The sequence below is a fragment of the Tachyglossus aculeatus genome, chromosome 13, assembly GCF_015852505.1.
Source record: "Tachyglossus aculeatus isolate mTacAcu1 chromosome 13, mTacAcu1.pri, whole genome shotgun sequence".
Lineage (NCBI taxonomy): Eukaryota > Metazoa > Chordata > Mammalia > Monotremata > Tachyglossidae > Tachyglossus > Tachyglossus aculeatus.
The window spans coordinates 16,716,273-16,728,452 of record NC_052078.1 but is presented as its reverse complement, the minus strand read 5'-3'; the positions used below and the strand labels follow the sequence as shown (position 1 = coordinate 16,728,452).

At 43.5% G+C, this 12,180-nt stretch overlaps 1 protein-coding gene across 4 annotated transcripts in view; it reads left to right on the top strand.

Moving 5' to 3' along the window:
- The window catches only part of SVIL (supervillin), a 292,499-nt gene that overhangs the window by 259,471 nt on the left and 20,848 nt on the right, over nt 1-12,180 (top strand). For 2 of the 4 annotated variants that reach the window (XM_038755658.1, XM_038755659.1), the window contains 6 exons: nt 3,031-3,078; nt 3,621-3,698; nt 9,171-9,318; nt 10,318-10,407; nt 10,495-10,581; nt 11,259-11,436. In XM_038755658.1, the coding sequence (XP_038611586.1) occupies nt 3,031-3,078; nt 3,621-3,698; nt 9,171-9,318; nt 10,318-10,407; nt 10,495-10,581; nt 11,259-11,436 (629 nt within the window). The remainder of the gene's footprint in view (nt 1-3,030; nt 3,079-3,620; nt 3,699-9,170; nt 9,319-10,317; nt 10,408-10,494; nt 10,582-11,258; nt 11,437-12,180) is intronic. The other 2 variants (XM_038755661.1, XM_038755660.1) reach the window with 1 other exon arrangement.

Sequence of the window (12,180 nt, the reverse complement as noted above, 5' to 3'; positions counted from 1 at the left end):
GTATGTGTCAAACCCCAGCTATATGTGTAACAAGCCTAGTGAACAACCCAAGGGACTCAACTCCTGCTTTCAAGAGCCATGATCCCTTTGTCAGGATGGGGGTCACAGATGAGGAAAAGGAACAGAGATAAAGTCATCGTTTTCACACCAGGATTACACAGGCCAATTTTTGTGGGCAGTGGGATAAAAGGTAGGGAGAGCTATGGAATTCCATAAATAGCAGAATTCAGTAGCACCATGGCCCAGTGGACAGACCACGAGACTAGGAGTCAGGAGACTTGACTCTGTTACTTGTCTGCTGTGTGACCTTCGGCAAGTGCTTAATTTCTCCGGGCTTCACTTGGCTCATTTGTAAAATGGGAAAAGTCCAGTGAAAGCCTGAGGCATGTTCCCTTCCCACAAGGAGCTTCTGTTCTAATGGAACCTTTCTCCTTGTGTTTTTCTTCTTTCTTAGAGACTTGTGGACTCAGATTCATTTGCATGTCTGAAATCACATCCCCTCACAAACTCTGTGCACATTCTAATAGTTGTTCGAATAGAGTCTAACATTCAGACTCCTGACCTTCAACAAAACTAGAGCTCGGTTTTAATATAATTCCTTGTGGGCAGGGAACGTATCTACCAACTCTGTTTTTTCGTACTCTCCCAAGTGCTTAGTACGGTGCTCTGCATATTGTAAGTGCTCAAGAAATGCCATTGATTGATTGATCTACAAACCAGACAGAATTGGGGGTGTGCCTGGGGAAGGTCTGGATTGGATAAGGAAACAGCACATCGACCTTGAGAATGGGTTCTGCATGTTGACAGCTAGTGGAATGAACATCAAGACTCCCATTGTTTTCAAAAGCAGGTTGGCTTGGAAGTAAATCATGTGTTATTTAAGGATATTTCAGACCTCAAAATTATATCTTTTTAAAAGTTCACAAAGGCTGTGTCAACATGAACTAATTGAAGTGGAGAATTAAGGCAGTAACTTAGAGTCTATATCATTACAGGAAAGGAAAAGGCACTCTGACTTCAATTTTCTGGATTTTTCAGCAAGATGTGGGTGGGGACGGAGGTTGTGGTCTGACTGATCTGAAAAATTACCTCAGTTCAGCATGCTAGTGTTGTCCTGGCCAACTACAGTGTGAGCATTTCTTTAACTCTTAAGTTGTTTTTCTCAGTCTCTGGAATGACCAATGAGTTGAGCTGCCCATGAACCACACTGTGGCAAACTGGCTCTTCCTAGCTTAAATGTGACTAAATCTCAGAACAAAGTAAGCCCTATGTGCCCAGGGAATAATATTCAGGTTAACACAATCTCTTTAGGATCTTTTTGTAGTGGATATACAGGAAGGCAGGAAGACAAAAGAGTCTGATAACACCATTTTCTAAAACTCAATTGCCTCTAAAATCAAGGTAAATACAATCTGAAGAGTGTCACAGTAGCAGAAGAGGATAGGCATAGTTTCTAATACTGACCTCTATGTAGATTTTATAAGGGGTGGAAAGTTAGATTTTCCTCCCCATTTTTGTTCCATGTGCAAAAAAAAAAATAGAGAATCGAAGCTTTGGGGCTTGAAAGCATGCACTAATTTTTTATCCAGCTGCCCCAAACGCTTTCTTCTGAGTAGTCATTTGGGTTCTCCTCCTTCCTTCCCACTTTTAATTAATCGTCTGCTAAAGCAAAACTGACCTAGAAGAAGTTGATTCTGTATATTGTTAGTATGTACAGTTAGCTCTAAAGACAGCAAATTGGGTCATTTATGTTTTGCAACTGATCTTAATCTTGATCTTGGAGGTGAAAATTGACATGTGATGCTCAACACTCAAATCCATGTAAAAACACTAACCAAGTTGAAATGTAATTAAGTTATTTCTTAGTGACCCTCTCCTGGCCTGGTTACCCTCCTCTTCACTTACCAACTATGCACTTTAAGTTTCCACCACCCTCCTTTCTTTATACCACATTAAAAGAGGATCAAGCAACACCTCAATTCTCTTTTATTAAGATGAGCCTCAAATCATCATCTCATCACCAGGGAATCCTGAACTTTTCCAGGTTAGCCATTAAAAACCCAAGAGTGCTGACTAGACTTAGATTGGTGTATGGTTCCATGCAGCTACATAGCAAGGAGACCTTTGACTTTGGTTCTTTCAGTTTCACAGCACATTTCTGCAAATGTAAATACGGAGATTTTTCCTAGATGTTAAAGCAGTATTCTGGAAGAACCTACAGGTTTGGGAAAACCAGACTCCTGGTGATGATTGTTTTATTGGAAATTCATGGGTTAAGGGATTATGGTTCAAAGATGGAACTGTAATATTTCTTTGACCCAAATTCGGCTATTTTTATCTTCTATCTACCCCAACACTTAGCACACAGTCAGTACTTAATAGATAACACTTCAAAAAAAAATCCTATATTATTATGTCCATAGGTAGCAGAATGCCTTGCCACTCATTTCTAGTGTACTGTATTAAATACTGAAAGGTGGCCAGTGGCCATGCTGAAGCAGGACCTGGGAAGTGTATCAGCATTACGCCTTAACGGTTGTATTGTGGGGGGATAATGTTCCCCAATTTTTCCATTACATTATATTCAAATTGTGAAATGAAATATGTGTTAAAGCAGGCTGTGAACACCTGTGGGAAAGGGACTGTGTTCAATGTGCTTATATTGTTATATCTACCCCAGGGCTTAAACCAGTGCTTGGCACACAGTAAGCATTTAACAAATACAGCACTAATTGTAATTATTGTTGTCATTATTAACTGGTACATCAGATGTGTTTTATAGGCTTTATATATAATTATGCCGGAATTACTTTGAGACTAGTACCTGTAAAGCCCAGGGGAATGAATCACTGTAAGAAATGGGTGTTTAGCCTCTAGACAAAAAAAGTAATGTGCTGTTATGAAGCTAGCTTTTCCCCAGAGTGTTTGTGCAACTGCTAAGTGAGCCCAGGTCACTACTGATTTGAGAAATCCTAATTGGACTGCCCCTTCCAATTCTCTGCTGTGTTTCCCATTTGTTTTAACTTGTAGGAAGAAGGAGGAATAACAGATGATAATGCCATTGCTAATCTGCTTTGGGTAAGCCTAACTGTATCTAACCCAGGGGTCATTTGAGGCCTTAGTGAACCAGAGCCCAGTTTGAGTTCCCTACCGGGAACTGGGATTTAATATTTACAGCCTGAACCTTTTCCTATAGACTCCTGGGACTCAAGAGGGTAGATCCTGCTTTGCTCCAGGGTAGCAAGACTGGTAGCAAGACTGATGGTGTTTCCAGTGAGTCAATTTTCCTTAGAGTTAATTACCTTCTTAGGACGGGCACTAATTTTGTCTTGAAGATGATCTGGGACGGTTGAAGGGAAAAAACTCCTGTCGTCTTTCTGCAGCTGGATTTAGTAGGGAAACAGCAGGGGGTTACTTTAGCTTGTGCAGTTGCCTCCCCCAGAATCACACTCACACTCATTATGCTTGTGTGACATTTTTAAGACTGCTTAGGAACAAACCCGTTCGTAGAAATGAGGTCTGAAATTGCAATGAGTAGATTAACTGAATTTCATAGCATCTGATAAATCCTTTTCTGTTTTCACCTCTAATCCTCTTGCTCTGCTCTGCCCAATCTATAGGAACCTGTCTATGCTTCTACTTACTCTCCTGCTCTTCCTGCTCTACATAAATGCCAGTCTTTTGTACCCATTAATCAGGTGAGGAAAAGCATGCCCACCCTGAAAAAACCTCATTGCAATTTCCCAACAGTAGAAAAACAATCATCTTTCATTGGGAAGCTTGCTCTCCTTTTTGGCATATATATTCAGGGATCAGACCTACAGATATTTAGAGTTGGAGCGTAGATAAATGAATTAATTTTTCTTCTTTCATTTTCTCCCACATATGATGAGGAGGATAATAATAATAATAATAATGAGGTTGAATGTAGTCTCTGTCCCTTATGGGGCTCAAGGTTTTAATCCCCATTTTACAGATGAAGTAACTGCGACACAGAGAAGTGAAGTGACTTGCTCAAGGTCACACAGCAGACAGATGGCAGAGCCGGGATTGGAAACCAGGTCTCTCGGACTCCCAAGCCCGTGCTCCAACCACTATGTCATGCTGCTTCTTGAACTAGTTTCTCCAAGACTTTGCCCTCTTATCTCCCAAATTCTACAGGGAAATTGGGAGAGCCTGAGAAATGGGACCCCAATCTAGTTATCCTTAATGGGATAGTAGGAGTGAACCAGAAAGGGCCTACCATTTCCTAGGAGCTGAAGCAAATAGTGGATTTTCATTTTCTCTGTGCCTGAAGGAGCTATCTGGAAGTCAGAAAGTAGAATGCTCTAAAAGAGCAATCAAGTTCCTTTTAATGAAAACCCAGGAAACATATCTACCAAATCTGTATATTGTACCAAGCGCTTAGTACAGTGCTCTGCACACAGTAAGCCCTCAGTAAATTCCTTTGGTTCAGGGTCAGCGAGAACAGTGTGTGTCCACATATGCCCTGCTCTCTTAGACCTGGAATGTTTTCTTTAAATTGCTTTCTTTCATGGTTTGGTTTGATGGCACTGCCTGTCTCTAAGCCTGCCTCTCCTCCTTTTTTTACACTTCTTGTTTTTTTTCCTTTAAGGTCAGTAGTACTAGTTTGAGAGACTCAAGGCCCACGGTTTCTGATGAGCCTCACCCTTGGAGATGGAAGGTGAACTCCTGTGTAAACTTCCTGTTTGAAAAATAGAGAGGAAAATGAGATCAAAAATAGCCACATTTCCCCTACAAGAAACATTGGTTTGCAAAATTGAGTTCTCTTTGTAGTTGTTAGTGAGGAAAACCCTGGACAATTAATCCTATTAGGTCATTAGAAAGCAGCTTTGTTTTTCTCTGACACTCCTGCAGGGTGTTTACTCATGCCTGAAAAGTAACATTCTGTCAGTCAGTGATCAGAAAATGTCATTAAATTACTCAGGAAATGTCTTTCTGTGACTCCTCTCTTGGAATCATATTAGCCTGTTAAGAATCAGTCTTCAGTATTTACTAAACACCTATTAGGCACTTGGGAAACAGTAGAACAATATAGATAAAGGGTAAAATTATAGAATAATACAACAGAATAAAAAATCACAGTCCATGTCCTTGAAAACCAAAAGCACATAAAAGAAAATTTGGTGTGAAGCTGTAGTCAGGGAGTATTTGAAATGAACTGTCCTGCCTCCACTGCCCATCATCAGTCAAGTCTTGGGCTCTGCTACCTAATTTGTATCAGACCTGCACCTGAATAAGAATTTCTCCTCCTCATCCGCAACTCCCTTTTCCCCCCCCTCTCTCCCAGCAAAACTGAGACAGTGGTGACAGAGACAAATCATGTTTGGTTGGGGATGAAACTGAGTTGGCCTATTCTCTTGCTTAGGTGAAGGCTGCATTCGGCTGCATATATTAACCTGAGCTAAGGCACATTTAAGGGGTCAGAGAAGCCAAACAGCACGCCCTGGCTGCATTCTGAAGGGCAGCAGAGTTTCTTAAAAGATATGAAAGTCTGCTTCCCTCGATTGCCTCAATTTGGCAATTGTTTTTTTCACTCCATGCGGCTTATTTTAACTCGCTGCAAATACATGTGGGTTTTCTATATTAATTCAGGCATATTTTGTGCTTTGAACCCAGGTCTTCCTTAATCCACACCAACCTAATGAATTTCTGTAAATTCCGGGTAACTTTGGAAATGTCAGAACATGCAGTTCATTCTAATTATATGGAAGGCTTATCCCCAAATTTCTTATCAATATAAGGGAAGGAGGGAGAGGCACACACTCCTACCAAGGTTAAACTATAGTGGTATTATGACATGATTAAATACTTAGAATGTATGAATTTTACACCAAGCCCTGAAAAAAAAAATACAAGGATATTGGGGCCGACACAATCTCTGGCCCTCAGGTGCTTGCTTGCAATCTAAAGGAAAGTAGGAATGGACAGGCATCCAGGAAAAGAATAATGGGGTGAATTCAACCAAAGTAACAATAATTAACTACTCACAGCAGTCTAATACCAATGGCAGAGAATGGTTGACAGTTCAAACTAAGGTACCTGTTGAAGCACCATAGGTAATAATAGTAATGATAATGGTATTTGTTAAGCACTTACTATGTGCCAAGCACTGTTCTAAGTGCAGGGTAACCCAGGGGTAGTGTCAGGCTGCCAGGGAATAGCTTCGAGTGTAACAGAGAGGTTCCATAGCCAAGTGTTTGCCCACTTGCTTCCTCCGTCTTGCCTCTACTCCCCTTCCCTGTGCACACTCCTCATTTTCTCCATGGAGTTTATATTTGCAACAGGACCAAATCTTTTGAGTCAGTTCCTTACTTCTCTCATTTCCTAGTTCAGCCCCCTGACATCTCATCTGCCGGATCAGGGGAACGGCAGCAGGACTGGGAGAAGTATGGAGAAAGGAAAGAAGAAAAGTCTTATTCCTCATTTTTCAGATGAGGTAACTGAGGCCCAGAGAAGTTAAGTGGCTTACCCAAGGTCACACAGCAAAAATTGGCTACGTGCTGCCATCTAGTCTGGAAGGAGATGGGGCAGCTCCCTAAGGTACTGCGTTGGCCTGAAGGAAGTAGCTCGCCACAGGAAGAATCTTGTTTATCATGTACTGAAATTAAAACCAAAAGAGAAGATGACAGCTTGGCATATTGGCAGTTTTGAATATTAGCTCATTGTTGAGAAAACATTATTTATTGGAGCAGGCAACTAATGGAACCTATGGATCCCGAAAACGATGGAGTCCACCTAAGAGAATGATAAGTGTTGCCTCCACGTGCCTCAGGAGACCGAATAGGTTCAGAGCAGTGGACTCTTGGGAAAACCTAGGGGAGAAAAGGGCCATTGATGGCTAAACACAATACTTATGATTCTAGAAACTGTATTCTTCTGAATCATTACCCACAATGTCCCAGCTAAGATTGAGGAGATATGATGCTTTCAAACAGCATGCAGAACTTAAGTCTGACCCTTGAAATTTTAAAATTGATCCATAGAGCTTCAGGTGGAGATGGCAGCTAAGTGCCTTATCTTGCGGAGTTGAGGGTGGTGTGTTTTTCTGATGAGTCCTCTTTTGTACCCTTATAAAGCAAAAATCCATGCTAATGGACAGAGTTATTTCCAGGGTGTTTGGCTCAAAAAGAGTCTCAGCATGACTGGCACTTGTGGAATCTGTGGAGTTGGAGTTGGAGAGACCTATTGTGAGTGGTGGAGAGAGAAGGCAGGACATAAGGAAAAGGCTTTGAAATTCTCTGAATTGTCAGGATTCTTCAAGTCATCTCTGGCCAACTGTCTCACTTTTTTTTTTTTCTGCAAGGAATGGGGATGCTAAGTACTTGAGTAGGGATAAGGGTGAGTGGAAAGTTCCTAGCCTGTGAATGTCCCTCCCTAGTTTTGTTTCTAACTGTCCCTTCCCTAGCATTGGGCATTGGTCTGTTGGCATCAGGGGCAGGAGCCTGGGACAAAGCAAGAGAGCGAGCACCCCAAAGTGTGACAGAAGAGGGAGAGGCTGCCTGGGCTCACATTCAGCCCCCTGAACCCACCTGAATGGGGTGCAGTCTTGGTTGCTGCTCAGAGTGACCTGATGCAAACACAGTCCCTGCCCCCAGTTGCTTGCAGTCTGAGTGCTCCCCCCCGAAAGCCATCCAATAGGGAAGAGTCCCTTGTCCTGTTTCTCCCCCATTTCCTCTCACTCCCACCCTCCCCACTCCCCTCCATCGTGCTCCATGCAGAAAGGGGACTGCGGTTGCTGGGCTATGTCAGGTTTTGGCCCTTCTTGGAACACAAACACGTACACCTCAAGATCCTTTCCCATCTTCCCGCTTGTTGCGGGGAAGCTGGATATGCCCGCTGGAGAGCTGGGAGGGGACCAGACCGCTGGGTTTTGTAAGGTCGTGTTATTTCTGATCTGGTGCCTCTCCCTCTCCCAACAATTGTGTGGATGAAAGGCGGCCCTGTGTGCTCCCTTCCTCTTTCTCTCCCACCCAGCCTGGATGTTGCTCTCAGAACGGAATGGGAAAAAGCAGTGTGGGAGGGATGCCTAGGGCATGGGAACTTCCAGGCGTCAGAGGAGACTAGGGTAAGGAAGTGGCCCTTCCTAGCAACGATGACAGGCCCAGCTGTTCTGGGGAAACTGCTGTTCCAAGAAGAGACTGGGCCCCCCAAGTAAAGAAATGGACCATCAGGGCCTAGTGTGGGAATTCATTGTCAGATCCAACCCTCCAGGCTGCAGAGCCTCATGATAATGGTAACAGTGGTATTTGTGAATTACAGTCAAAGCCAAGGGGGAGAACATGGAAGCAGTGTGTGCCTGGGAGTCTAATCCCGGCTTTGCCACTTGTCAGCTGTAGGACATTGGGGAAGTCACTTACCTTCTGTATGCCTCAGTTTCCTTAACTGTAAAATGAGGATTCAATACCTGTCCTCCCAACTACTTAGACTGTGAGCCCCATGTGAGACAGAGACTGATTAACTTGTATCTACTCCAGTGCTTAGAACACTGCTTGACACATAGGAGGTGCTTAACAAATACCATTAAACAAAAAAAGGGTATTTAATATCCATTTTACAGAGAGAACCGAGGCAGAGGCAAGGTCTCACCAGCAGTCAAGTGGCACAGCTGGGATTAGCACCCAGATCCTCTGACTCTGAAGCCTGTGCTCCTTCTACTACGCCATACTTCCCAAGCGCTTAGTACAGTGCTCTGCACACAGTAAGCACTCAATAAATACGATTGAATGAATAAATGAATAAGAGACTGAAGATCTTTGAGCTTTTCTTGCAGCATTAGTGAGGGAGGCTAACCCACCCCAAGTTAAGTTTCTTAAAGCAAGAACAGTCAGCCCTGAGTCCAGTGAGCGGGAGGAACTGTGGGGAAGCTCTAAGGAGAGAACAGAGCTTTTGTTGGGAAACTTGGTGTGGCTAAGGGCCTGGATCTGTAGCAGAGCGGCAAAGAAAGACAGGTCAGGAACCTGATGGGGGTGTAGGTTGGCCTTAAGGATTCATTAGTTGTTTTCCCAGGTCTTCTCTACAGAGTGCTCCGCTTTTAATCTGATTCTTGGGTCTTTAGCCTTCAAACTGCTACAGGATAACATGTGCTTTTTTTCTCACTCTCTCATCCCATCTCCTCCTACCTCCCCTCTTCCCCGACTCCCAAGCAGAGGATGGTTGAGGGTCGGGAGAACCAAATGACAATTGAAGAGAGGAAGCATCTGATCACTGTGAGAGAGGAAGCCTGGAAGACCAGGGGCAAAGGGGCAGCCAATGATTCCACCCAGTTCACCGTGGCAGGGCGAATGGTCAAGAAAGGTCAGTACAAGCCTCCGAGCCCAGAGGTCACTAGCTTTTTAACAGGACTTCTCTCCCAAATGAGCGTTCACCTTCGAATGTGCTGTGATCAGCCTTCTCTAAGTAGATTTCACTGCACCGTTTTTCTTCAGGAGATGGTGATCCTTATTTCACCAGTCCAAGGGAGATTGAGCCGAGGCTGCAGCCAGTCCACCCTTTCCCATCTGTTCTTACTAGCGTACACCAAGACCATCCTGGCCACAAATCACCGTAATTCATTGTCACAGTGGTATTTCCAATGCTTTGTTTTGTCTTTTTGTGGTATCTACGTTCCCAAGAACTGTTCTAAGCACTGGGGTAGATATAAGATAATCAGGTTTCACATAGTCGCTGTCCCAGTTGGTGCTCACAGTCTGTGTATGAGGGAGTAGGATTTAATCCCCATTTTTTAAATGAGGAAACTAAGGCACAGAGAAGTTAAGTGACTTGCCCAAGGTCATACAGCAGACAAGTGGCGGAGCCGGAATTTGAAACCAGGTCCTCTGGCTCCCAGCCCCATGCTCTTTCTGTTATGCCACACTGCTTTACGTGTTCTATATTGTCTGCTTGTTTTGCTTGGAAAACACATCCTCAGAACCTGGGGCATAAATAAAAAAATTAATAGAAAAATGCTTTGGGGCAGACATTAGATCATATAATTGCCCCAGGGGTCTGTATGGGCACTTTTCATTTGAGTTTTGAGGGCTGGGTGGTGCCCATGAGCATGTGGGAGCTTAATCCTTGTCCTTTGGCCAATGATCCCATCATAAGGCCTATTTTGGGGGGGTCTCCTGGGTTGCTTTGTGGGATTCGTATTTTCTGCAGGGAATTTTTGTGCCGCACATTTCGGAATCTCCCATTGACAGATGCCGTCTGCGTCCACTGGAAAATTTGCTGGAAGATGACAAGCATGCCACTGAGTTGCTTGAGCCTCCAGAAGGGAGGATGAGACACTGAAAATCATCTTCACTTATTCCACAGGTCTGGCCTCACCCACCGCCATCACACCAGTGGCCTCCCCTTTCAGCAGTAGAACGAAGGGCACCACACCCATTTCCAAGCCCCTGGAAGGCAAGTAATCAAACATCACTGGGGTGGGTGACCAACGCCGCTGGCCTTCAGGGCTTATCTCTTAGCCCCATCTCCTTTTTTGCATAGATATTGAAGCCAGACCAGATATGCAGTTGGAGTCAGACCTGAAGCTGGACAAGCTGGAAACGTTTCTGGGAAGGTTGAATAACAAAGGTATATTCCTGGATTCCTCAGTTTGCCTTTTAGGGGGATGCAGAGTCAAACTTCGGGAATTTGAATTTGTAATCAATCAATCAGTTGTATTTGTTGAGAGCTTACTGTGGGCAGAGCACTGTGCTAAACCCTTGGGAAAGTACAGTGTAACAGAGTTGTTAGACACTTTCCCTACCCATAAGGGGCTTAAAGTCTAGAGGAGTTATTATTTTTATTATGTCTGCACTATTATTTCTCATTTGAAACTTGACTCCTTGTGGGTAGAGGAGGGCAGGAAGAAGGGCTTTTAAAGAGCATCTTCAGCAGACTGGACCCGGGATCAGCAATTTACCTTTAAATTGTGGCTTGAAGATAGAGTGCTGTGTAAAAAATATCTTGTAGTGACCCTAATAATAGAATTTACAGGTGGGGAAACTGAGGCACTGAGTCCCACAGCAGGCCAGTAGCAGAAATGGGACTAAAACCATCAACTGACTCTCAGCCCCGAGCTCTTTCTACTAGGCCTCTTGTGCTTTGCAACTTAAAAAAGGTAGTTTTTAATTTTGCTGTCAATAAAAAAAAATCCCCTAAACAAGCACCTTAATTCTAGGAGCAATACTTGAGTGGCATGCCTGGGGAAAATGGAAAATGTTTTGTCTTATTTTTAACTCAGTTTTTGTTCTGTTTTGTTTCTGTAGTTGCAGGGATGCAAGAAAGAGTGCTTACAGTCACTGGTAAATCTGTGAAAGAAGTGATGAAACCGGATGATGATGAAACCTTTACAAAGTTTTACCGTAATATGGATTACACGGTACCTCTAGGAGCAGTGGAACTGGATGAGGACTTTGATGCCATATTTGATCCTTACTCTCCCAAGTGAGTTTTTTTCCCCAACACTGTTCTTTTTTTCCAAAGAAATATCCAAGAGCAGCTTCCCTTTTCTTCCAAGTAGGCACTTGAAAATCATTTTACCCAAGCTTCTCATTCTAAGGATAATTCAGTGACTTTGAAATGTTTCTCCAGATTTTGAATGAACATGATTAAAAGTAAAAGGGCTTCTGGAAATGCATCTCACTAGCCATGCAGAATTCTTGCCTGGGCTTCTGAAAAACCTTTGGATTGTCTCACAAAAAAATAATTCAAGGATGTCTGTCATTATCCCTTGATTCTAAGGCACGAAGAGAACCTCAAGGCCATCAAGTCCAAGCCATCAAGACTTACTGGTCTTCTCATGCCACAACTTCCCAGTAGCACATTCCAGGATTTAATCACTTTTATCCTCAAAATTCTTTCTCACCAGTTGGGCTTTCAGAGTTTCTTTTGCTTTAGGGGTAGCCCACTTCTCTGGTTCTGTCATCTGGAAAGATGGTGAACATCTTAAAATTATCTTTCTGATCAATCAGTGGTATTTGAGTGCTTACTGGATGCAGAGCACTGTACTGAGCACTTGGGAGAGTACAAAATAACAGAGTTGGTAGACATGTTCCCTGCCCTTAACAGGCTTGCATTCAGATCCTTAAAGACAGCCCCTTGCCTGGCTCCTAATCTAGTTAGTTAGCTATGGCATTTGTGATGCTCCTCAATGCCAAGCAAGGTGCCATCTGCTCAGACAGATACCGT